Below are 26,323 nucleotides of genomic sequence, written 5' to 3'. Positions count from 1 at the left end.
TCTATTTGCAAAATCACCTGTGCAAAGTCTGGCCGGAAACCCGATGTGATTGATCCAATCAATTGACCTAGTTCATTGTGGAGGGGTTCGGATGTCAGGAGACCGGGCTCAGGAGTTTGAGGTTTTGCACGTGCCTTTACTCCTGAGTCTTTCCTGAGTTTGAATTTTATTGCCCTGACAAAAGTGGGAAAGCTGCGGCCGTGGCAGTAGAGGGTGCTGCCAACAAAATGAATCGAATCTGGTCTTGGGAACTTCGACAGTGCTACCCAGGAAATGCCGAGCATACCTCATATGCCCTGTATTCAAGCTTATAGTTATTATTATTGTTATTTTACTAATATTATTATTTATTTCTGGTAATGAAACCAATGATTCATGAAAAGCGCCCTAGGCACTGTAGCTCGTAAGCCTGAAGAAACCTGAGAGAGGAGACAATGAGGAGAAATTACAGTTTTAGAGGTGGGAGGAAAAGCCCAGAAGAATATTCTGGGGGAAACCCATGGAATCAGGTAGGGACTGAAAACCCAATCCACATATTGGCCCAGGCGGGATTCGAACCGGGGTCACGGCAGTTGAAGGCAAGGAAAGTACCGCTACGCCAACCTGACTCCCCAAGAGTTCCCAAGACTGGATGTGATTCATCTAGCCGATAGCAGCCTATACCATAGCGGAGGCTGTACCACATATGTCAGGAACCGGTCGTATAATTAGGGAGATAAAATACAAATCAAGTCTGGGACCCAGACTACATGTACGTCTTTCCTTGCAGTTGGAAAGTGTTTGGTGACAATTTTAATTCATATCTTTAATGCATTTCAAGTATAAAGGGTCACTCAAAGTAACTACGTGTAAATTGCTACTGATGAACTTTGTTTTTGACTTTTCTAACTGATTTAGAACTTAACTTCATGGAACAGCCACTGATTTCCATGTTTAAAAAGTTGGATAGCTCATCGGCCATTGTGCGCCCACACATTTGAAGCTACGCGCTGGTTCCCAATCTCTCAATTCAAATAGGGTGTGGGAACCAGTATAACCACTCCCATCGTACATTTATAATAATATTGAGAAAAAAAAAAAAGTACATTAGGCCAAAAAAAAAAATAAGTCGGTCTCTGGTCAGCGCGCGCGTCGATTTTAATCATGCGCGTCGATCTTTTTTTTTCCAAACTGTTCCGCTGTAGCTTCAACAGCGCCCTCTATTTCCGCACCTCCTCAATTTTTTTTACCAAAGAGCACCAAGGAATGGGAAATTGCACCAAGGCAAATGATCGAAAGCACCAAGGCAAATTATGGAGGACACCAATGTACATGAGGACACCAAAAAAGCAAAGTAGTACCCCACCTTGTCTGTACAATCCAAGCTTGAAGAAAAAAAAAAAAGCAAAAAAAAAAAAAAAAAAGCCGCGTGGCCGCGTCAATTCCGCAACTTTGGACTGACCAGAGACCGAATATTTTTTTTTTTTGGCCTTATTACCCGATTTTTATCGCAGCAGAATTTAATACAAAAAATATTTAAGTTACAAAATAATTTTTCCTTTTTAACAAAAGGAATGCAATAAATAAAAAAAAAGGGTAAACATTAGGTTAAATCAGGATAGATTTGTTTACAGTTCCATGGGAGTGGTAATACGGTGGATGGTGACTTCCCTTCTAATATTCAATGAGCTATCCTCTTTTTTGTGTGTATAGAGATCAGTGCCCGGAAAACCCATCTGTAAAGTGAGTTACATCTACCGGTACATGTAATAATTTGTTGTGATTTATTTCCATGTGTCCAGAGTCCCTGCTGCTGATTCAGGAGATGCTAGAACAAGTCATACAAGCACATGAAGGCCTCAAGTACTTAAGCATTGGCGGTGATGAAGTAAGCAAGCATTTGTGTATTGTTTTTACTTCACAGTGTGTCTCTTAAGGCCCGTCTCAATTCATATCCGGGATGAGTTCCAGACAAGGTGTGGCGGGAATACGTTATCGGGCAGGATTCTGAACAACTTCACCGTAATCTTCCCGCAATGAAATAATCAGTATTGATGAGTCAAGCAGTTGCTCATGAATTTTCCCAGGAACATGTCCGGGACAAATGCAGTGCTTCTTCTAGACAGAGTGAATGATTCTACCTGTAAGTCGTCCCGGGTATGAATCGAGACAGGCCCTTATAAGGACTACTTCGTGCTTCACATGTGAATTTGAAAGTGGATTTGAAAACATTGGCAACAAAATAGTATTCACTGAGCTGATTCTTGCCTTGGAATAAGAAATTCAACAACAAAAAATCAAATATAATAAAAATAACAAATGAAACTGACTTTCAGAATATGTTGGATAGTCAACAAGGCTTCAAATTTCATGATTTCTTTTATAGTTTTTAAGATTTTCAAACTAGTGCTGAAGAAAATTCAAGGACATATTGTGTTAACATCCCTCGTGTGAAAGGCCTGATTCAGTTTCATAGTTCCATGTCGTTAAACAAACACAAATGTGTCTTAATTCTCTTCTCCTTGTTTTTAAAACCTTTCTCGCAGTTTATGTTGATATGTTTACACACCGGCTTCATATCACTAATTGCTTTCATTCTGCTAATTGTTTTAAAATCAGGTCTTGAGTTTCAATTTGAAATAAACCAGACTTCATGGCTAGTGGTTGAAAACTTTTAGCCGATCAAAAGTAATCTACCAGACAGTGCCAAAATTTAAAACTGACAAGTTCCAAAAGCGGAACATACCGGTAACTTCATCAACTTGACATTTGACAGCATTTGAAGCCTACTAATAATAATCAGAAGTGAGGAAAATATTTTCATAGAAACAGTCATAGGAAGAACTGTATGTAGGCTCTGTCCTGTGGTCTGATGATTAATTTGAGCCCTGAAAATTATGCTGAATTTGGCTTGAATGTGTGACTTCAGCATTTTTTAGGATGGAAAATAAACGAGACTGCTGCAAACTGCTTACGGACTGAATTGACCTGCAATATACAAATTTATAAATATAGATTGAGGACTAGCAAGATCTCTTACAAAGGCAAAAAAAGACATCTTTTAAGCTCTATAGATCCTAATTCTTTTATCCTGAGGTCCTGGCCAGCTTTCTTGCATGTAAATATGTTTCCACAAAAGAAGAATGTCACAGGAGAGAGATTTGACCTTTTGATTTTCCCCAACCTCATGTGTGAAATTGCCAACTATGCCCAGGCATCCTCCAGGCCCCAGGTGACACCCCCTCATTATAAATTGAGACCTTCGCCGCATTTCCCAGCGGGAAGTCGCAAGAATTGCCCTCAGTGACTGACATTTCAACGCGCCCTATTAAACATCTGCTCTGTTCATAAGACAGCCGTCACATTTATCTAACTTCATTACTGGCCAATGAAGGCAATTAGGTCGGAAATCTAAAGACAGAGATGCCATCAGTTATCGGTTGGTCTTCACGGTTGATGCACAGACACCGAAGATAGGGAAGGATCATGGAAAGAAAACCTGGGATCATGCCAAGAGTCTAAGATGAAATCTCCTGAGATAAAGTCTGCCTGAACATGCTGAAAGATGATTACATACGGTACATGTAAATGACAGCATTCCAATAAAGCAATTGGCACCAACACTGTGCATTCTTTAGATACCACATAGATGCCACAGCGCTACTTATTCGAAAATGATTACATGAAATTCTAAGACTCATTGAAACCAAAATGTTCATCATTCCGCTGACTTTCGGTATTCCCATGGGCATGTGCATGTCATAATTTGACAAGTTACACCTCAAGATACAGACAGCAGATAAATGTACACAATTCTGTAGGACACTAGGGGCACTTTGTCAATTTGCCATCAGTTCTAAGGTGATGAAAATGAGGATCGCACATGAGATGGAGAACAAAACATGCCGCAACCCATAATTTCTGGAATTTAGTTCTTCCGGAACAACCATGCACATGGGAGATTGTCTTGAAGAGAAATACATCAGGTCTTGATTACGCACGCCCAGTTGGAATGACAAACTGGCTTAGGGTGTCCCTTTTTTTTCTTTGGTTCTAATTTCCGATCGACCCTATTTTGGGCCCCCCTTCTCCCCCCCCCCAAAGAACTTTTCTATTATCCTGACCTTGTTTGGAACCTTCGCTAACCAAAAAAAATGAGTTAATGAAAAAACTGCATATCAAATTCCGGGGAATCTGGCTCTGTGTTACTGGAAATGCTGTTGAAAACAATATCTGATTGTACTCGAAGCACATCTTGTGACGACCAATGCAATTCCAGATGATGCGATGGTTTTGCCTGTTATTATATTCGGGGTCTATTCTACAAAATGTTTGTGAGCTGCATAGTGCAGATGTAATGTAAGTTGATTACTTTTTGTCAAAGATGACTTCATTAGTTTGTTCAGTGATATGAACGCATGATAAACTCATTGCAATATACAAAACAAGAGATATTGGTAATAAGCACTTGGCATCATATGTAACTATCAATACAAGCACAACTTCACTTTTTCTTTCTTTCAGATTTTTAATTTTTGCCGACCACCGACCTACTACATGTACAAATGTACGTGTAACTAGGCCCAAAAAATAGGAGAATCATAGAAATAAAAGGGCCCCATATTGAGTTGCTCTATGAATAAAAAAGAAAATCCAGCTTTCTGTTCTGTTTCTGTCTACCTTATGTCTACCCAGCAATTCCACTGAGATGCAAGGGAATAAGAAACGGTCATAATGATGTTGATTATGCTTTCAGAGTGGTTCAAATATTGCCATAAATATCCCTAGGGAGATGAAAAAAGAGATATGAAATGACTATTTATGAAACGGAGAGTGGTACATGCAGAGATAACTGTAGATACTTGAGCCTTTCTTCCTCCCAAAGGCATATAGGCCTACAGATGCCACATGTTCACCTTGCACAAAAAGAAATTAAGCAGGGGCCTGCATTATTGCATTCAATTGTGTGTTGCAATGCCCAAACAAGACGCACAAAATTGGTTACTTACATTGCATTTTTGTAACGTGAGTAACCAATTTTGTGCGTCTTGTTTATCATATATAACACATTTTTTTCTGGATGTCATCTTTGGTGCTTAGGTAGGTCTAGGTCTACTCTATCTACCATGGGGATAACAGTTATTAAACCTTTTCAGTAAGGTAACTACAGCCCAAGGAAACTCAAAAGTACATCAAAAATGTAATGTGAATAACCGTGCAATTGCCCAAATGGTCGGCTTTTGAGACCTATTTCGCTCAATAACTTGGGCTATGAAAGTGGTGAAGTTCATTTGTTGTTCAGTTTAATACTTTATTTTAACTGTTTGTCCAGGCGTGCCTGTTTTGATAACTAAGCTTGGGGACATTCCTAAATATGCTTTTAATATAGAAAAGTGCATTTGTCGAAGGCAAAAGTAAAGCAATATTAAAGTTGATTATGACATGAACCGTATTTAAATTGTCCCTGTTTTGTTGCACAGGTTGCCCACGTTGGCTTATGTCACAAGTGCCAGCATCGTATCGAGACTGACCTAGGCGGCTACACCTGCTCATTGTACTTAGATCACATGACCAAGGTGTTACGGTACATGCGCAAGCAACATCCCGGTATTACGTGCATTATGTGGGACGATATGCTCAGGACCATCAACCCGAAGATCATGAACGGTACGATAATAGCTCATAAATCGCAATTCCTTGTTTGCAAGTCTGACAAACTTTGACATACTGTAAGCTTGTACATGACTCTTTAGTACTTGTACTGAAATAGACCGTTATCATGTTACGGACATCATGATTTTTTCCCATTCAAAACAGTGTAACCAATTCGAGGCTGGAAGGAAAAATAGTCTGGTTCCTTTTTGCGCAAAAAAAATCATCAGTCAGTCAGTTATTGGATGCAGAGAACATGACTAATATGGTGGCAGCTTGATAAAGGTCTATTGTATTACATTGTATTTACTCCCCCATAAATTCATAAAACCATAGATTGCTGGGATGGTTGGGGGCAGTATAAGGAGTATCAGGTTGGGCAGGTTGGGGGCAGTAGAAGGGTGAAAAAAGTTAATAAGAATTGAACCTGAGAATTTGGATTTTGATTTATACTGGCATAGGCAGGGATCATTGTACCAGTATTTGCACAAAAAGAATTTGCAAAACATCTGGACTGATATTTGAGGTTGCATTATTTGGTCCTTTTGTAAATATAATTTTTTTTTTTTTACATCTGTGTCAGCTGTGTAGCCATACACTCATTTTCCTACTCATTGCAATTTTTTATTTCATAAAAAAGAAGATGGCGATATTTTACACATACATGTAAGGTGAAGCACACTTGAACACTTGTTGCAGTCTAAAAAAATTTGAAATATTGTACTTACATTTTTTTTCTTTCTAAAATGTCTGCAACTTAGTAGTTATCTTTGTGATCATAGCAAATTGTTAATTGGGATTATCCCCCATAGAACAGACACAAACAGTCTTTATCAAGATCGTTTTGAATTTCAGATTTCAAACTCGGTGAACTGGTCGAGCCAATGGTGTGGAATTACTCCGATGATATCACGTCATTCAGGCTGCGTTTTCATCAAGGCATGTGGCAAAACTATGCCCAGGTTTTCAAGCACTTCTGGATAGCAACTGCCTTTAAAGGTAAAAAAATAGAAAAAAAGTGATTCACTTTCTTTGCAAATGCGTTCTATGAGGCCTACTCACGACAGCCAGTACATGTATCAACTGGTTCTCTCGTATTCATGTATGCCTCGGCACATACATGGCCAAGTTTCATATGAAGTTGCAAAAAAAACCCTGTGCTTTATTACAAAACCTTATCTGTTCATCTGTTATCTTGCCCAGATCTTTTTTGTTGTTGTGAGGAGTGGGAGGGGAGGGGGGATTCTGCCTCCACTGAAGAAAATCATCCCCCCCCAAAAAAAAAATTCAGAAAATCCCCCCAAATTTGTTCAGTCATCAAAGCGAAATCGTTGATTTGACTTTTCTTGAGTTGATTTTTTTATAACTTTTTTCCAGGATCCTTTGGTCACACTCTGTACTGGCCTCCCGTCAAGCTCCAAGTTAAGAACCACCTACTGTGGCTACAAGAACTGGACAAGGAGATTCCCAAGACCCTGGCGCTAAGGGGCTATGCACTGACTGGATGGCAGAGGTACGGTTAAGGTGGAAAGGGGGGGGGGGTGATGGCATGACTGGAACCCCGAGATCCTAACGCTAATTAGGGACCTCAGCTCCCCCGTGTCACTAAGACCAACGTCCCGCCGCAGCGTGTCAATGTACGTGGCTCGTCTCCGCCCCCTCCTGGCAGTTCCATGAGTCGGCTCCCACAGGATGGTGTCATGGGCTGCTAGCTCCGGGTGGCGGACGCAATGGCCTGCCAGAGCCATCCTCCTCTCCCTGATCTTGTCTGAGATATGTGGAAGGCCTCCATATACCCTGAATCAAATATAATCTCGTTTAGCTTAATGTGTTCCATGTCTGTTACGTTGCAGGTACGACCACCTATCAGTGCTATGTGAGTTATTACCTACTGGGATACCCTCTCTAGCTCTGTGCTTGCAGGTTCTTTTACAAGGTATGTAATGTACTCTGCCAGCAAATTCAATATTCCCCAAACCTCAGACAATTACAATTGTGTAAAGAAATAATTTTTGGGACAAAAGTACCAGAGAAGTACATGCTCAGGTACTTTGTCCCAAAATATAAATGAAATGTTCAATATCAAAATTGTTGCTATTTATGAATGTTGCAGGACATTGCCATGAGCATCATAATGCACAGCAGGAAGCCAAGATCATGAAGTTTCATGTTGATCATCGTTTGACTAGAGACATTCGCACGCTGCTACCGGTATTAAGGACCAAAAAAATATATATTCGGTCTCTGGTCAGCGTGCGCGTCGATTTTGATCATGTGCATCAATAGTTCTTTCTTTTTTTTTCAAATTTTACGTGGGAGCTACAACAGCGTCCTCTATTTCCGCACCGCCTCAAATTTTCTTGGGCAGCTCGACTCCCAAATGATGAAGGGCACCAATGTAAATGATGGAGGACACCAAGGTATATGAGGACACCAAAAGCAAAATAGTACCCACCTTGTCTGTACAATCTAAACTTTCTAAGCTTGAAAAAAAAAAGAGGCCAAACCCCCCCCCCAAAAAAAACACATCGCCGCATCAATTCCGGAACTTTGGTCTGACCAGAGACTGACTGTTTTTTTTTTTTTTGCCTAATGCGCAGGCACATTCCTCACAAATCAACCACTATTCGACTAATAGTCCGAGCCAAACTTGCTCCTTAATGTTAAGTACTGTTCCTTTTGTCTCCTCTAATCTAACCTGTAGGTGGTTACTCTCATGATCTGCTGGAGAGAGTGTCCAAACAACTTGGTTTCAGTGAGCCTTTTCAATTAGAGTTCCCCCAACATATCGAGTGAGTTGGTCAAGGGCCTGCCATTTCCTTTTTATTAGCTGTTCCCAATTTCAATTGGGAACAGCTATTGTTTTTGTTGAAGGTTTTTTTTCTTTCCTTTTTAAATTTTTTTTTTTTTTTAATGTAAGATTACAATTTCAATTTTAAAAGTTAGAGATTTTTGAAAAAAATCATTACATTATTTTTTACTGTCCAAGAGACAATCAAAATCAAGTTGGGAACAGCTCTGTGGTTGTTCAGTTACAACCACATCAGGTTTTAAATTTTTTTTTGTGGTTTATCTTCTTGTATATAATTGAGTGTTGAAAATCGAGTTTCAACTAAAATTTTGAAGTTGTTTTTGACACATAATTTATTTGATACCACGTGATGCTACTACATAGTCCGACTGTTTGATTTAACAGCGAGTGCCTTTGCACTACATGTACATAATAACCTCAGTGTTGGCCAATTTGATTACTTATAGATACTTGGTGACAGGACGTAGTTAACTCAGTGAACATGTTGAGTCCAGTAATTTGGCACTTTTTCCATAAAATCATGTTTTGTAATGCACAACAGACACAATACAGACTGAAAACACACATATGGTGAGGCACATATTTCATGACAACATGAGTATCAATCCTAAGCAAACTTAGCATCACAAAACATTCACTACGAAATTTACAAGAGATGAATTGTGTTCAACTTTGCTAGATTGTAATGTGAACACTTGCTGTGACGTCACATAAAATAACATTGGTGTTAGCTTTTGCTCTGAGTATGAACTAGCTCGTAGTATTCAATAATGAGTGTTTATGAGTGCAATGATTAGAATTATTTCATGAGGTGACAGATGGAATGTTTGCCTCGTGGAATGGAACATTCCATTTGTTACCGAATGAAATTATTCTTTCCATTGTAATAATGTGAAATATTCATTATTTGTTTTATACAACACCTGAACAAATCCTCTTCATCTGATTAGTCAGAGCCACCAATCGTGTGACCGTGCAATGGAACTTTTATTTACCGTGGAATAGAACCTCTGTTTTTGCAGAGCGGCTGGGCCTTGGGTTGGGACCAAAAATTCAACATGTGATCAACAACCAACCAATCAGCTGAAAGGAATATATTCAGGTGTTGTATGAAGTGAATTAAAACAGTGTTCATGAAGTAATTATTTTTATTTTTGTTTGGCCCTGATCAGATCTCTGGATCCCAAGGTGGCCTTTTCCGGCAGTGATGTCTACTCTGCTGTCCAAGATTTGGTTATATTTGAGTCTTCGTCCCGATTCAAGGATTTCATGAGTCAGAGCCAGCTTCATGCAAACACGTGAGTTGTTTTGAACGTTTTTCCCTTGGCATAAGTTGGGATCCAGTTCCATCTTCCTTATTTGGATCCAGTTCCATTTTCCTTGTTTGGGATCTAGTTCCATTTTCCTTGTTTGGGATCTAGTTCCATTTTCCTTGTTTGGGATCTAGTTCCATTTTCCTTGTTTGGGATCCAGTTCCATTTTCCTTAATTAGGATCTATTTCCATTTTCCTTGTTTGGGATCCAGTTCCATCTTCCTTATTTGGATCCAGTTCCATTTTCCTTGTTTGGGATCTAGTTCCATTTTCCTTGTTTGGGATCTAGTTCCATTTTCCTTGATTGGGATCTAGTTCCATTTTCCTTGTTTGAGATCCAGTTCCATCTTCCTTGTTTGGGATCCAGTTCCATTTTCCTTGATTAGGATCTATTTCCATTTTCCTTGTTTGGGATCCAGTTCCAATGTATTTTTTTCAAAGAAATTAACTGGACTGAATTTGAACCTACAATCTCTGGAATACTTTATCAGAATCAATCGGAACAGTCAACGCATTTACTCTCATAAAATCTGTATATCTAAAGACATGAAATTGTTTTGATGTATGAAAATGAAAAAAACAAAAACTGAGCAAACTCTACTACATGAACAGACTTTGAATGGGCATTTGTGTTTGAGTTTAGGAGGACATTTTGTCCCAAAACGGAAGAATTTCAGACATTTTGGGGTTCATTGTGATTGATGACTGTTCATAACATTTGAGCAATCAGGTCTATGTACTCTGTGTACAAAATGAAGATGGCGCTTTTGAGAGTAACCAGTACTGGTAACTGTATGTATGGCGCATTGTACGTGCAACGTGTTTTATTCTGATTTCTTATTAAGTCGGGCGCCTTCAAGCAATGGGTAAGAATATCCCTCCCTAGTGGTCTCCCCCACCTCACCCTTCCTGACTATCGAGGGGGTACTTGTGCACGGCGTCCATAAACAATAAATATCCAAATGTTTTCTTTCACAGGAATCCCAACGCAAGTATTGCCACCGATCTTCCCATGGTCCATTATTCTGTTGAGGAGAGCGCAACAGAGGCAAAAAGGTAAGTAATAAGCTCTAAAACTTTAAAATAAATTAAAAAGTAGTTAAATATTTTCATTTTTGCCGTCTACATGGGATACTTTTGGTCTGAAAAAACTGGCATTATAGTTTCTGAAGTCGGAATAATGTCGGAAGATGAGATTGAATGGTAACTAGTCAGTGGTGAAATTAGAAATGGCTCGTTAGTATGCGGCTCGGAAAAAGTCGAAGCAATTCTGCCATAGTTGCACATTATCGACAATGTGCATCTCATATCAAAATACTGAGATGTAGATACATTGGCGTGGTAAAATTTATCAAACAACATGGTGATTTAATAGGCCACTTGTTTTTCCGAGCCGCATATGTATCCAATCTTAGTATAAATTCTAATGGCCTCTAATGTGTGTGTGTGTCTGGTTGGGGGAGGAGCTAACAAGAGATGTTGCTGGGTTATTTGTTTTGTGATATGTGTTTTAATTTGCTGACAATTTGATCGGTCTTTTGAAGGTTTTCAGGGATTTTGCCTAAGGGAATAGTTGCTATTAGTTTACATGGGATATTGAAAGAAAGCGCCATCAGTTTCCAGCAGATTTTTGAAATTCATGAAAAAAAAAAATGTAAAAAATTGCCCAGCTAGCTAGGGTTAAAGGTGAATCAGTAACACCGGCGTCCTTTGCTCATTTTTTGGGGTGTAGTTTGTCAGGTCAGCTAGATGCTATTCGGCAGAGGGCCAGGGCCGCACTACGCAACGTCTACCACACCACTACCAATGAAGAATGGCTGGAACTACGCATCAACCCCATCCTCAGGGCACTCAAGATGTTCGTGGGAGGCGGGAGCATGGACGAGGTCAAGGAAGAGGACGAAGACGAGATGGAGGTTGCGAGCAGTTAAGGGTACCAGTCATACTGGTTGTACAGCGCACAATTATGTATCGTGTACCAGTGAAAACTGTAACAGTGGGAACTTACACAAATCTATGGAAGACAAGCACGCAGTGCTATGCTTATGTCCCTTGGCAAGCCAGTTTATCACAATTTTATGACTGCACCTAACAGTTAAAGTGTGGGAACATATTCATTGAGAAATGGCAGTTAAGCAGTGACTTAAACTATTTCACTGAAAACTCAACAATAGATTGATTGGAGATGAGCACGGAATGTCATGTTTGTCTTCCTGAGCAACGAACTTTACCACAATTTTTTGTATCCACCCAACAGTTAAAGAAGCACCCATGACAGCACATATAAATGTACAGATAGATGGCAGTGACCAGTGAATGCAAACTTTCCCACAGGTCATGTAAACAAGAGACCAATAGTAGGAGAGCGCAGAGCAGTATTCTTGTGTTCCTAAGCAAGGAACTTTACCACAATTTCTTGCCTTAACCATCCGTAAAACAAGCACCCGTGAGAGAGCATTCACTTTACATACAGATGGCAGTAACCAGTGATTGAAACTTTACCACACAAACTAAATTAGAGATTGATGATGGAAGAGCACAGAGCAGTATTGTGTTCCTGAGCAAGGAACTTTACCACAATTTCTTGCCTTACCCATCCGTAAAACAAGCACCCGTGAGAGTGCATTCACTTTACGTACAGATGGCAGTAACCAGTGATTGAAAATTTACCGCACAAACTAAATTAGGGATTCATGAGGGAAGAGCACAGAGTAGTATGGGTGTTCCTGAGCAAGGAACTTTACCACAATTTCTTGCCTTCACCCATCAGTAAAACGAGCACACAACCGCACATATGGGTAGTTATGGGGTACCACTATTGTCCACCTTTACTTCCTTACTATTGTTCTCCTCAAACTACATAGCGTTTCTCCTAGGGAACTGAGATTTCTCAAGAGTGACTTGGGAGGTACCATTGTCCCTATTGTTATCCATTGTTCCCTGTACCCCATAAGACCATATACGTAATCACGCCCGTACAGATAGATAGCAGAAACCAGTGATTGAAAATTCACCCCAGGTCAATCAAGAGACCAATAGGAGAAGAGCACAGATAAGTTTTCTTGTGTTCCTCAGCAAGAAACTTCACCACTATTTCTCACTCACCAAAAAGTATAGGAAGTTGCTGCTGAGCATTCTATTTTGCTGGGACTGAGTAAGAGGGGGGGTTTAAATTTTGTACAATCCCACCGGTAAGCTTGGGTGATCATCAACAACTCTGGAGTAGAAAACAGTTGCACATGTGGATTCTGCTTAGCCTTTGCAACTATGCCCGGTGTCATCATCAACAGTTCAGAAGTGATTTGAAATCACCAGAACATATTTTGAGTTTCAATGTGTCTTCTGGCAGTGAATCAGTTGGTTCTTTGAGACGGAACTGACATCAGCAATTGCAAGCATGCAACTTTTCTTGTTAAATATTTTCCAATCAGGTGGAGAAGATGAAGAAACTCTTTAATTTTTGAAATGTGTTTAATGGTCAACTGTATAAAAATTATCTGACATTGGAAAAAAATCTTTGTAAAATGTAAATAATCACTATTGCTGGTATCATTTAAGTTTTATTTGCACAACACCAACTTTGACTCATCTCAAGCAAAAGAAATGACAAATTTGATGAAACATCACATCAAGAATCCTTCTTTTGCTCAATATCACGTTTTGTGGGGTTTTCCTTAATAGGGGGAATTGTTTTCGAAATATCCGTTCATGCTTATTTTATTTCCAAAAATTTGTGACATGCACAAACTTTGCTATCTTTGTTTACAGTAACAGTGCAAGAAATGACATAAATCTCTCGAGGATGTCAGTGGAAGAGGCAATTCCTGCCACTGTCTTGCCATTTGTTTAGTTCTCGTTTACGCACACAGATCGATCTGCAAAGAGTTCCTGAGAACATGGTTTAAGCTTGGCCTAACAAGAGTCATGACATTGTTGTAATTGTTATGTCAAGCCACTGCGCTTGTGTACATGAAAAGCAGTTTCTTTCTAATGGGCTGAAAAGACACTCATAAGACCAGCTGATGTGAAAATATAAGATTTTAATTTGTGGTACGTTCGGTTCCACTCAAACGAATGTGTTTGCCTTCGTTAAGGCTCGTGCATGCTTCACGCGAAAGCAAAGCGAATTTCATGACGTCAACAATTGAAATTCTGTTGTGACGTTCGCCATTACCCTAACGAATTTGCTTCGCATCGACACTTGCATTAAGTATGAACAAGTGGCACATGGCCCTGCAAACATACGCACCCCAATGGAAGGATAATCAGGGGCGTCGCGAGGGGGGGGGGGGGGCAAGGGGGAAGCTTGCCCCCTGCCCCACCTCGTCTATTTAAGGCAAAACAAAATAATAAGTCGGTCTCTAGTCAGCGCGCGCGTCGATTTTAATCATGCGCGTCGATCTTTTTTTTCCCCAAAATGTTCCGCGGTAGCTCCAACAGCGCCCTCTATTTCCGCACCTCCTCAATTTTTTTTACCAAAGAGCACCATGGAATGGGAAATTGCACCAAGGCAAATGATCGAAAGCACCAAGGCAAATTATGGAGGACACCAATGTACATGAGGACACCAAAAAAGCAAAATAGTACCCACCTTGTCTGTACAATCCAAGCTTGAAGAAAAAAAAAAAGCCGCGTTGGCCGCGTCAATTTCGGAACTTTGGTCAGAGACCGAATATTTTTTTTTTTGGCCTAAGGTATCATTTTTGTATCAATGGTTGTATGAATGCAAGAAATATAAGTACATTATGTTACGTCTTGAATGATGATATTGAGCATTCAGTGTTTTATGACACTGGATTTTATTTTTTCCTTTTTGGGAATTTGGACATCAATGATAAAGTATGCTAGAGCAACAATGAATTTGAGATATATATTATATTCATGTGTTGTTGGAAAACATGTATGTACATGTATAGGTACAGGGTGTACTGTTAAAAAGTCACGAAACGTCGGACATTTTGTCAAAGTTTCAGTCAAATGAAAGAAAATGACTGATGTCACTAAACTCTTTTCTAAACGATATTTCAGTGGTGCTGCAATTTGCAAGCACGGAACTCCAGAAAGTATCTTTTTACTAAAAATCCAAAAGTTAAGGCTGCTCCAAAAATTTTTGTTGAATATTTGAATATTCAACGTCCAAATAATTTACAAAGAAACTGTAAGAAACAGTGCCTCTTCATTCCCCAAAATACAAATTTTCAATGAAAGGTTAACATTTTTACATGTATTCATTCAGTTGTGTGATTTAAAATATAATTTTAAACACATTTTTGGTAAAATCCCTTTCTATCAAAATAATTCTACCGTGTGGCCTTCATGACCAAGTTTTTATCTGAACTAGGCAAGCCATCATACGTATATCACTTTTTAAAAATAATGTTCATGTATGTATTGGCAATGTGAAAATCATGGGTTTTGTATTCTGTAAATATGCCTACCCCAAAACGAAAGATGTGTGAATTGGTGGTGGTTAGTCCTGTTTTGAGTAATGTCACGTGTGAGCACCAGGGATGAAGTCGAGTCCGTCAATAGTCTGGTCACAAGTAAATCCTACAAGTTCAGTCACAAGAAACAGTGGATAAGGCCAAAAAATAAAAATATTGGTCTCTGGTCAGACCAAAGTTCCGGAATCGACGCGGTGACGCGGCTTTTTTTTTTTTTTTTTTTTTTTCTTTTCTTTTTTTTCTTCAAGCTTGGATTGAACTGACAAAGTGGGGTACTATTTTGCTTTTTTGGTGTCCTCATGTACATTGGTGTCCTCCATAATTTGCCTTGGTGCTCTCGATCATTTGCCTTGGTGCAATTTCCCATTCCTTGGTGTTCTTTGGTTAAAAAAAAATGAGGTGTGGCAATAGAGGGCGCTGTTGGAGCTACCGCGGAACATTTTGGAAAAAAAAAGATTGACGCGCATGATTAAAATCGACGCGCGCGCTGACCAGAGACCGACTTTTTTTTTTTTTGGCCTACACAGTAAGAAAGGAATGCCTTTGTCAAAGCTCATTTGAATAGCTTGTGAGTTGAATTGGGACTGGAGGACTTGTGATGGACTTGCAGGGACTTGTGATGGACTTGACTATCCCTGGTCAGCACTGTACATGCTGACTTACATCTCTTGGGATTTAGTGCTACAAGAGCTGTTGAACAAAGCATGTTGCTGGTGTATGTACTGGGGCACGTGAGTTGAAGATGGTGTTTTGATTTTGTTAAGTCTCAAAAACAATAGGAAAGAGTTCCATACCTGGACATCACTTGACACCCTGTGCACAAACCCTATGAGACTGGTCTGAAAAAAGTCCATGTTTTTTTTCAGTAAATGCTTCAATATTTTCCCTGCTAATATTGACTTTTTAGGACATGTTATCGCTTTCTGATGGCTGATAGGCCACTGCAGGGAAAAATTAGTGATGTCCGTGTATGGAATTCTTCCCAAATGATATATACATGCATATGAGGCCAGGACTATGAGTGTTTTCCAACAGAGCTTTCGTTATGAAGGGAAGCTACTAAGTATTATCTCAACTCAAACCATTACTGAGAAACGAGTTTCATTATATCAGTGATTTCAACATAAAGGTCTACTTTTTCAAACTATTTCTTAAAGAGTACAGAAAATTGCGATGTCCTGAACGATTCGTCAACCCGAAAATGATTATTGGACCATTTGCAGCCTTTGCATCTGGAATATTCAAAGGTGGATTTCTCTCAGATTTTTATGTAAGCAAATTGATTCAATAAAAAATGCTATGTGCACTATTAAGAAAAGTATTTGAAAGTGAGATGTTTTCTTTCATGTGTTTGTGTACTTGTTTGCCAAAATGTGAGAAATGCTTAAATGATTAACGTATTGAAATCAAGTTGGTTTACTGAATTTGTTGTTCCAAGGTTAAAGGTCAAACGTTGTTGAATTTCTACTTTAATAGCACATCTGTCAAGCAATCGATTTGGAATGCGTTCCAGGGCCCTTAAGGCATCTTTCTTGCAAAAAATGCAAGGGGTTAGCCTTACCTTTTTAGTGAAAATCGGCCAAAAATTGACTTTTCTCAAAACGAGGCAGAAATTCATCTGGATACTATAGGACCATCAATCAATACTCTACCACACATAATTTAGAAGATTTGGGCAAAAATCATCAATTTTTGGAGAAAAAAGGTAATTTTTTGAGCGATTTAACCTTAATTTTTCGACAGAATTTTCCCCTTTAATAGCACAACTGTCCAGCAATCGATTTGGAATGGGTTCTAGGATCTTTATGGCATCTTTCTAGTAACTTTCAGGAAATTACATTTTTTGGCCAAAATTGAAAAAAAAAAATCACTTTTCTCAAAACAAGGCAGAAATTCATCTGAATGCAAGAGGACCATCAATCAATACTTTAACACACATAATTTTGAAGATTTGGGCAAAAATCGTCAATTTTTGGAGGAAAAAAGATAATTTTGGGGGCGATGTATTGTAACCTTAATTTTTCGACAGAATTTCCCCTTTAATAGCACAACTGTCCAGCAATCGATTTGGAATGCGTTCTCGGGCCCTGAAGGCATCTTTTCTAGCAACTTTCAGAAAATTTCATTTTTTTGCCAAAATTGAAAAAATGCAAGGGGTAAACCTTACATTTTTGGTCAAAATCGGCCAAAAATTGACTTTTCTCAAAACAAGGCAGAAATTCATCTGGATGCTGTAGGACCATCAATCAATACTCTACCACACATAATTAAGAAGATTTGGGCAAAAATCATCAATTTTTGGAGAAAAAAAGGTAATTTTTTGAGCGATTTAACCTTAATTTTTCGACAGAATTTTCCCCTTTAATAGCACAACTGTCCAGCAATCGATTTGGAATGCGTTCTAGGATCTTTATGGCATCTTTCTAGTAACTTTCAGGAAATAACATTTTTTGGCCAAAATTGAAAAAAAAAATCACTTTTCTCAAAACAAGGCAGAAATTCATCTGAATGCAAGAGGACCATCAATCAATACTTTAACACACATAATTTTGAAGATTTGGGCAAAAATCGTCAATTTTTGGAGGAAAAAAGATAATTTTGGGGGCGATGTATTGTAACCTTAATTTTTCGACAGAATCTCCCCTTTAATAGCACAACTGTCCAGCAATCGATTTGGAATGCGTTCTAGGGCCCTGAAGGCATCTTTTCTAGCAACTTTCAGAAAATTTCATTTTTTTTGCCAAAATTGAAAAAATGCAAGGGGTAAACCTTACATTTTTGGTCAAAATCGGCCGAAAATTGACTTTTCTCAAAACAAGGCAGAAATTCATCTGGATGCTGTAGGACCATCAATCAATACTCTATAACACATAATTAAGAAGATTTGGGTAAAAATCATCAATTTTTGGAGAAGAAAAGGTATTTTTTTGAGCGATTTAACCTTAATTTTTCGACAGAATTTTCCCCTTTAATAGCACAACTGTCCAGCAATCGATTTCGAATGCGTTCTAGATCTTTATGGCATCTTTCTTGTTACTTTCAGGAAATTACATTTTTTGGCCAAGATGACCATCAATCAATACTTTAACACACATAATTTTGAAGATTTGGGCAAAAATCGTAAATTTTTGGAGGAAAAAAGATAATTTTGGGGGCGATGTATTGTAACCTTAATTTTTCGACAGAATTTCCCCTTTAATAGCACAACTGTCCAGCAATCGATTTGGAATGCGTTCTCGGGCCCTGAAGGCATCTTTCTAGCAACTTTCAGAAAATTTCATTTTTTTGCCATAATTGAAAAAAATGCAAGGGGTAAACCTTACATTTTTGGTCAAAATCGGCCAAAAATTGACTTTTCTCAAAACAAGGCAGAAATTCATCTGGATGCTGTAGGACCATCAATCAATACTCTACCACACATAATTAAGAAGATTTGGGCAAAAATCATCAATTTTTGGAGAAAAAAAGGTAATTTTTTGAGCGATTTAACCTTAATTTTTCGACAGAATTTTCCCCTTTAATAGCACAACTGTCCAGCAATCGAGTTGGAATGCGTTCTAGGATCTTTATGGCATCTTTCTAGTAACTTTCAGGAAATTACATTTTTTGGCCAAAATTGAAAAAAAAAAAATCACTTTTCTCAAAACAAGGCAGAAATTCATCTGAATGCAAGAGGATCATCAATCAATACTTTAACACACATAATTTTGAAGATTTGGGCAAAAGTCGTCAATTTTTGGAGGAAAAAAGATAATTTTGGGGGCGATGTATTGTAACCTTAATTTTTCGACAGAATTTCCCCTTTAATAGCACAACTGTCCAGCAATCGATTTGGAATGCGTTTTAGGGCCCTGAAGGCATCTTTCTAGCAACTTTCAGAAAATTTCATTTTTTTGCCAAAATTGAAAAAATGCAAGGGGTAAACCTTACATTTTTGGTCAAAATCGGCCAAAAATTGACTTTTCTCAAAACAAGGCAGAAATTCATCTGGATGCTGTAGGACCATCAATCAATACTCTATAACGCATAATTAAGAAGATTTGGGTAAAAATCATCAATTTTTGGAGAAGAAAAGGTATTTTTTTGAGCGATTTAACCTTAATTTTTCGACAGAATTTTCCCCTTTAATAGCACAACTGTCCAGCAATCGATTTCGAATGCGTTCTAGATCTTTATGGCATCTTTCTTGTTACTTTCAGGAAATAACATTTTTTGGCCAAGATGACCATCAATCAATACTTTAACACACATAATTTTGAAGATTTGGGCAAAAATCGTCAATTTTTGGAGGAAAAAAGATAATTTTGGGGGCGATGTATTGTAACCTTAATTTTTCGACAGAATTTCCCCTTTAATAGCACAACTGTCCAGCAATCGATTTGGAATGCGTTCTAGGGCCCTGAAGGCATCTTTTCTAGCAACTTTCAGAAAATTTCATTTTTTTGCCAAAATTGAAAAAATGCAAGGGGTAAACCTTACATTTTTGGTCAAAATCGGCCAAAAATTGACTTTTCTCAAAACAAGGCAGAAATTCATCTGGATGCTGTAGGACCATCAATCAATACTCTACCACACATAATTAAGAAGATTTGGGCAAAAATCATCAATTTTTGGAGAAGAAAAGGTAATTTTTTGAGCTATTTAACCTTAATTTTTCGATAGAATTTTTCCCTTTAATAGCACAACTGTCCAGCAATCGATTTGGAATGCGTTCTAGGATCTTTATGGCATCTTTCTTGTTACTTTCAGGAAATTACATTTTTTGGCCCAAATTGAAAAAAAAAAATCACTTTTCTCAAAACAAGGCAGAAATTCATCTGAATGCAAGAGGACCATCAATCAATACTTTAACACACATAATTTTGAAGATTTGGGCAAAAATCGTCAATTTTTGGAAGAAAAAAGATAACTTTGGGGGCGATGTATTGTAACCGTAATATTTCGACAGAATTTCCCCTTTAATAGCACAACTGTCCAGCAATCGATTTGGAATGCGTTCTCGGGCCCTGAAGGCATCTTTCTAGCAACTTTCAGAAAATTTCATTTTTTTGCCAAAATTGAAAAAATGCAAGGGGTAAACCTTACATTTTTTGTCAAAATCGGCCAAAAATTGACTTTTCTCAAAACAAGGCAGAAATTCATCTGGATGCTGTAGGACCATCAATCAATACTCTACCACACATAATTAAGAAGATTTGGGCAAAAATCATCAATTTTTGGTGAAAAAAAGGTAATTTTTTGAGCGATTTAACCTTAATTTTTCGACAGAATTTTCCCCTTTAATAGCACAACTGTCCAGCAATCGATTTGGAATGCGTTCTATGATCTTTATGGCATCTTTCTAGTAACTTTCAGGAAATTACATTTTTTGGCCAAAATTGAAAAAAAAAAAATCACTTTTCTCAAAACAAGGCAGAAATTCATCTGAATGCAAGAGGACCATCAATCAATACTTTAACACACATAATTTTGAAGATTTGGGCAAAAGTCGTCAATTTTTGGAGGAAAAAAGATAATTTTGGGGGCGATGTATTGTAACCTTAATTTTTCGACAGAATCTCCCCTTTAATAGCACAACTGTCCAGCAATCGATTTGGAATGCGTTTTAGGGCCCTGAAGGCATCTTTCTAGCAACTTTCAGAAAATTTCATTTTTTTGCCAAAATTGAAAAAATGCAAGGGGTAAACCTTACATTTTTGGTCAAAATCGGCCAAAAATTGACTTTCCTCAAAACAAGGCAGAAATTCATCTGGATGCTGTAGGACCATCAATCAATACTCTATAACACATAATTAAGAAGATTTGGGTAAAAATCATCAATTTTTGGAGAAGAAAAGGTATTTTTTTGAGCGATTTAACCTTAATTTTTCGACAGAATTTTCCCCTTTAATAGCACAACTGTCCAGCAATCGATTTCGAATGCGTTCTAGATTTTTATGGCATCTTTCTTGTTACTTTCAGGAAATTACATTTTTTGGCCAAAATTGAAAAAAAAAATCACTTTTCTCAAAACAAGGCAGAAATTCATCTGAATGCAAGAGGACCATCAATCAATACTTTAACACACATAATTTTGAAGATTTGGGCAAAAATCGTCAATTTTTGGAAGAAAAAAGATAACTTTGGGGGCGATGTATTGTAACCGTAATATTTCGACAGAATTTCCCCTTTAATAGCACAACTGTCCAGCAATCGATTTGGAATGCGTTCTCGGGCCCTGAAGGCATCTTTCTAGCAACTTTCAGAAAATTTCATTTTTTTGCCAAAATTGAAAAAAATGCAAGGGGTAAACCTTACATTTTTTGTCAAAATCGGCCAAAAATTGACTTTTCTCAAAACAAGGCAGAAATTCATCTGGATGCTGTAGGACCATCAATCAATACTCTACCACACATAATTAAGAAGATTTGGGCAAAAATCATCAATTTTTGGTGAAAAAAAGGTAATTTTTTGAGCGATTTAACCTTAATTTTTCGACAGAATTTTCCCCTTTAATAGCACAACTGTCCAGCAATCGATTTGGAATGCGTTCTATGATCTTTATGGCATCTTTCTAGTAACTTTCAGGAAATTACATTTTTTGGCCAAAATTGAAAAAAAAAAATCACTTTTCTCAAAACAAGGCAGAAATTCATCTGAATGCAAGAGGACCATCAATCAATACTTTAACACACATAATTTTGAAGATTTGGGCAAAAGTCGTCAATTTTTGGAGGAAAAAAGATAATTTTGGGGGCGATGTATTGTAACCTTAATTTTTCGACAGAATCTCCCCTTTAATAGCACAACTGTCCAGCAATCGATTTGGAATGCGTTTTAGGGCCCTGAAGGCATCTTTCTAGCAACTTTCAGAAAATTTCATTTTTTTGCCAAAATTGAAAAAATGCAAGGGGTAAACCTTACATTTTTGGTCAAAATCGGCCAAAAATTGACTTTCCTCAAAACAAGGCAGAAATTCATCTGGATGCTGTAGGACCATCAATCAATACTCTATAACACATAATTAAGAAGATTTGGGTAAAAATCATCAATTTTTGGAGAAGAAAAGGTATTTTTTTGAGCGATTTAACCTTAATTTTTCGACAGAATTTTCCCCTTTAATAGCACAACTGTCCAGCAATCGATTTCGAATGCGTTCTAGATTTTTATGGCATCTTTCTTGTTACTTTCAGGAAATTACATTTTTTGGCCAAAATTGAAAAAAAAAAATCACTTTTCTCAAAACAAGGCAGAAATTCATCTGAATGCAAGAGGACCATCAATCAATACTTTAACACACATAATTTTGAAGATTTGGGCAAAAATCGTCAATTTTTGGAAGAAAAAAGATAACTTTGGGGGCGATGTATTGTAACCGTAATATTTCGACAGAATTTCCCCTTTAATAGCACAACTGTCCAGCAATCGATTTGGAATGCGTTCTTGGGCCCTGAAGGCATCTTTCTAGCAACTTTCAGAAAATTTCATTTTTTTGCCAAAATTGAAAAAAATGCAAGGGGTAAACCTTACATTTTTGGTCAAAATCGGCCAAAAATTGACTTTTCTCAAAACAAGGCAGAAATTCATCTGGATGCTGTAGGACCATCAATCAATACTCTACCACACATAATTAAGAAGATTTGGGCAAAAATCATCAATTTTTGGAGAAAAAAAGGTAATTTTTTGAGCGATTTAACCTTAATTTTTCGACAGAATTTTCCCCTTTAATAGCACAACTGTCCAGCAATCGATTTGGAATGCGTTCTAGGATCTTTATGGCATCTTTCTAGTAACTTTCAGGAAATTACATTTTTTGGCCAAAATTGAAAAAAAAAAAATCGCTTTTCTCAAAACAAGGCAGAAATTCATCTGAATGCAAGAGGACCATCAATCAATACTTTAACACACATAATTTTGAAGATTTGGGCAAAAGTCGTCAATTTTTGGAGGAAAAAAGATAATTTTGGGGGCGATGTATTGTAACCTTAATTTTTCGACAGAATCTCCCCTTTAATAGCACAACTGTCCAGCAATCGATTTGGAATGCGTTCTAGGGCCCTGAAGGCATCTTTTCTAGCAACTTTCAGAAAATTTCATTTTTTTTGCCAAAATTGAAAAAATGCAAGGGGTAAACCTTACATTTTTGGTCAAAATCGGCCGAAAATTGACTTTTCTCAAAACAAGGCAGAAATTCATCTGGATGCTGTAGGACCATCAATCAATACTCTACCACACATAATGAAGAAGATTTGGGCAAAAATCATCAATTTTTGGAGAAGAAAAGGTAATTTTTTGAGCGATTTAACCTTAATTTTTCGACAGAATTTTCCCCTTTAATAGCACAACTGTCCAGCAATCGATTTGGAATGCGTTCTAGGATCTTTATGGCATCTTTCTTGTTACTTTCAGGAAATTACATTTTTTGGCCAAAATTGAAAAAAAAAAATCACTTTTCTCAAAACAAGGCAGAAATTCATCTGAATGCAAGAGGACCATCAATCAATACTTTAACACACATAATTTTGAAGATTTGGGCAAAAATCGTCAATTTTCGGAGGAAAAAAAAAAATTTTGGGGGCGATGTATTGTAACCTTAATTTTTCGACAGAATTTCCCCTTTAATAGCACAACTGCCCAGCAATCGATTTGGAATGCGTTCTAGGGCCCTGAAGGCATCTTTCTAGCAACTTTCAGAAAATTTCATTTTTTTGCCAAAATTGAAAAAAATGCAAGGGGAAAACCTTACATTTTTGGTCAAAATCGGCCAAAAATTGACTTTTCTCAAAACAAGGCAGAAATTCATCTGGATGCTATAGGACCATCAATCAATACTCTACCACACATAATTAAGAAGATTTGGGCAAAAATCATCAATTTTTGGAGAAAAAAAGGTAATTTTTTGAGCGATATAACCTTAATTTTTCGACAGAATTTTCCCCTTTAATAGCACAACTGTCCAGCAATCGATTTCGAATGCGTTCTAGGATCTTTATGGCATCTTTCTTGTTACTTTCAGGAAATTACATTTTTTGGCCAAAATTGAAAAAAAAAAAATCGCTTTTCTCAAAACAAGGCAGAAATTCATCTGAATGCAAGAGGACCATCAATCAATACTTTAACACACATAATTTTGAAGATTTGGGCAAAAATCATCAATTTTTGGAGAAAAAAAGGTAATTTTTTGAGCGATTTAACCTTAATTTTTCGACAGAATTTTCCCCTATAATAGCACAACTGTCCAGCAATCGATTTGGCATGCGTTCTAGGGCCCTGAAGGCATCTTTCTAGCAACTTTCAGAAAATTTCATTTTTTTGCCAAAATTGAAAAAAATGCAAGGGGTAAACCTTACATTTTTGGTCAAAATCGGCCAAAAATTGACTTTTCTCAAAACAAGGCAGAAATTCATCTGGATGCTGTAGGACCATCAATCAATACTCTACCACACATATTAAGAAGATTTGGGCAAAAATCATCAATTTTTGGAGAAAAAAAGGTAATTTTTTGAGCGATTTAACCTTAATTTTTCGACAGAATTTTCCCCTTTAATAGCACAACTGTCCAGCAATCGATTTGGAATGCGTTCTAGGGCCCTGAAGGCATCTTTCTAGCAACTTTCAGAAAATTTAATTTTTTTGCCAAAATTGAAAAAAATGCAAGGGGTAAACCTTACATTTTTTGTCAAAATCGGCCAAAAATTGACTTTTCTCAAAACAAGGCAGAAATTCATCTGGATGCTGTAGGACCATCAATCAATACTCTACCACACATAATTAAGAAGATTTGGGCAAAAATCATCAATTTTTGGAGAAGAAAAGGTAATTTTTTGAGCGATTTAACCTTAATTTTTCGACAGAATTTTTCCCTTTAATAGCACAACTGTCCAGCAATCGATTTGGAATGCGTTCTAGGATCTTTATGGCATCTTTCTAGTTACTTTCAGGAAATTACATTTTTTGGCCAAAATTGAAAAAAAAAAAAAATCGCTTTTCTCAAAACAAGGCAGAAATTCATCTGAATGCAAGAGGACCATCAATCAATACTTTAACACACATAATTTTGAACATTTGGGCAAAAATCGTCAATTTTTGGAGGAAAAAAGATAATTTTGGGGGCGATGTATTGTAACCTTAATTTTTCGACAGAATTTCCCCTTTAATAGCACAACTGTCCAGCAATCGATTTGGAATGCGTTCTCGGGCCCTGAAGGCATCTTTTCTAGCAACTTTCAGAAAATTTCATTTTTTTGCCAAAATTGAAAAAATGCAAGGGGTAAACCTTACATTTTTGGTCAAAATCGGCCGAAAATTGACTTTTCTCAAAACAAGGCAGAAATTCATCTGGATGCTGTAGGACCATCAATCAATACTCTATAACACATAATTAAGAAGATTTGGGTAAAAATCATCAATTTTTGGAGAAGAAAAGGTAATTTTTTGAGCGATTTAACCTTAATTTTTCGACAGAATTTTCCCCTTTAATAGCACAACTGTCCAGCAATCGATTTCGAATGCGTTCTAGGATCTTTATGGCATCTTTCTTGTTACTTTCAGGAAATTACATTTTTTGGCCAAAATTGAAAAAAAAAAAATCGCTTTTCTCAAAACAAGGCAGAAATTCATCTGAATGCAAGAGGACCATCAATCAATACTTTAACACACATAATTTTGAAGATTTGGGCAAAAATCATCAATTTTTGGAGAAAAAAAGGTAATTTTTTGAGCGATTTAACCTTAATTTTTCGACAGAATTTTCCCCTATAATAGCACAACTGTCCAGCAATCGATTTGGCATGCGTTCTAGGGCCCTGAAGGCATCTTTCTAGCAACTTTCAGAAAATTTCATTTTTTTGCCAAAATTGAAAAAAATGCAAGGGGTAAACCTTACATTTTTGGTCAAAATCGGCCAAAAATTGACTTTTCTCAAAACAAGGCAGAAATTCATCTGGATGCTGTAGGACCATCAATCAATACTCTACCACACATATTAAGAAGATTTGGGCAAAAATCATCAATTTTTGGAGAAAAAAAGGTAATTTTTTGAGCGATTTAACCTTAATTTTTCGACAGAATTTTCCCCTTTAATAGCACAACTGTCCAGCAATCGATTTGGAATGCGTTCTAGGGCCCTGAAGGCATCTTTCTAG

General features: G+C 37.4%; 1 protein-coding gene across 2 annotated transcripts in view; it reads left to right on the top strand.

Annotated features, from left to right (window-relative positions):
- The window catches only part of LOC119737002 (hexosaminidase D-like), a 49,422-nt gene extending 36,179 nt beyond the window's left edge, over positions 1 to 13,243 (top strand). For both annotated transcript variants that reach the window (XM_038211051.1, XM_038211050.1), the window contains exons 7-15: positions 1,782 to 1,867; positions 5,460 to 5,646; positions 6,487 to 6,630; positions 7,009 to 7,144; positions 7,485 to 7,567; positions 8,336 to 8,423; positions 9,616 to 9,741; positions 10,735 to 10,812; positions 11,489 to 13,243. In XM_038211051.1, the coding sequence (XP_038066979.1) occupies positions 1,782 to 1,867; positions 5,460 to 5,646; positions 6,487 to 6,630; positions 7,009 to 7,144; positions 7,485 to 7,567; positions 8,336 to 8,423; positions 9,616 to 9,741; positions 10,735 to 10,812; positions 11,489 to 11,687 (1,127 nt within the window). In that variant the 3' untranslated portion in view covers positions 11,688 to 13,243. The remainder of the gene's footprint in view (positions 1 to 1,781; positions 1,868 to 5,459; positions 5,647 to 6,486; positions 6,631 to 7,008; positions 7,145 to 7,484; positions 7,568 to 8,335; positions 8,424 to 9,615; positions 9,742 to 10,734; positions 10,813 to 11,488) is intronic.
- Positions 13,244 to 26,323: the final 13,080 nt, after the last annotated feature.

Source organism: Patiria miniata, unplaced genomic scaffold (genome assembly GCF_015706575.1).
Source record: "Patiria miniata isolate m_02_andy unplaced genomic scaffold, ASM1570657v1 HiC_scaffold_3, whole genome shotgun sequence".
NCBI classification, from domain to species: domain Eukaryota; kingdom Metazoa; phylum Echinodermata; class Asteroidea; order Valvatida; family Asterinidae; genus Patiria; species Patiria miniata.
This window is presented reverse-complemented; position numbering and strand designations above follow the sequence as displayed.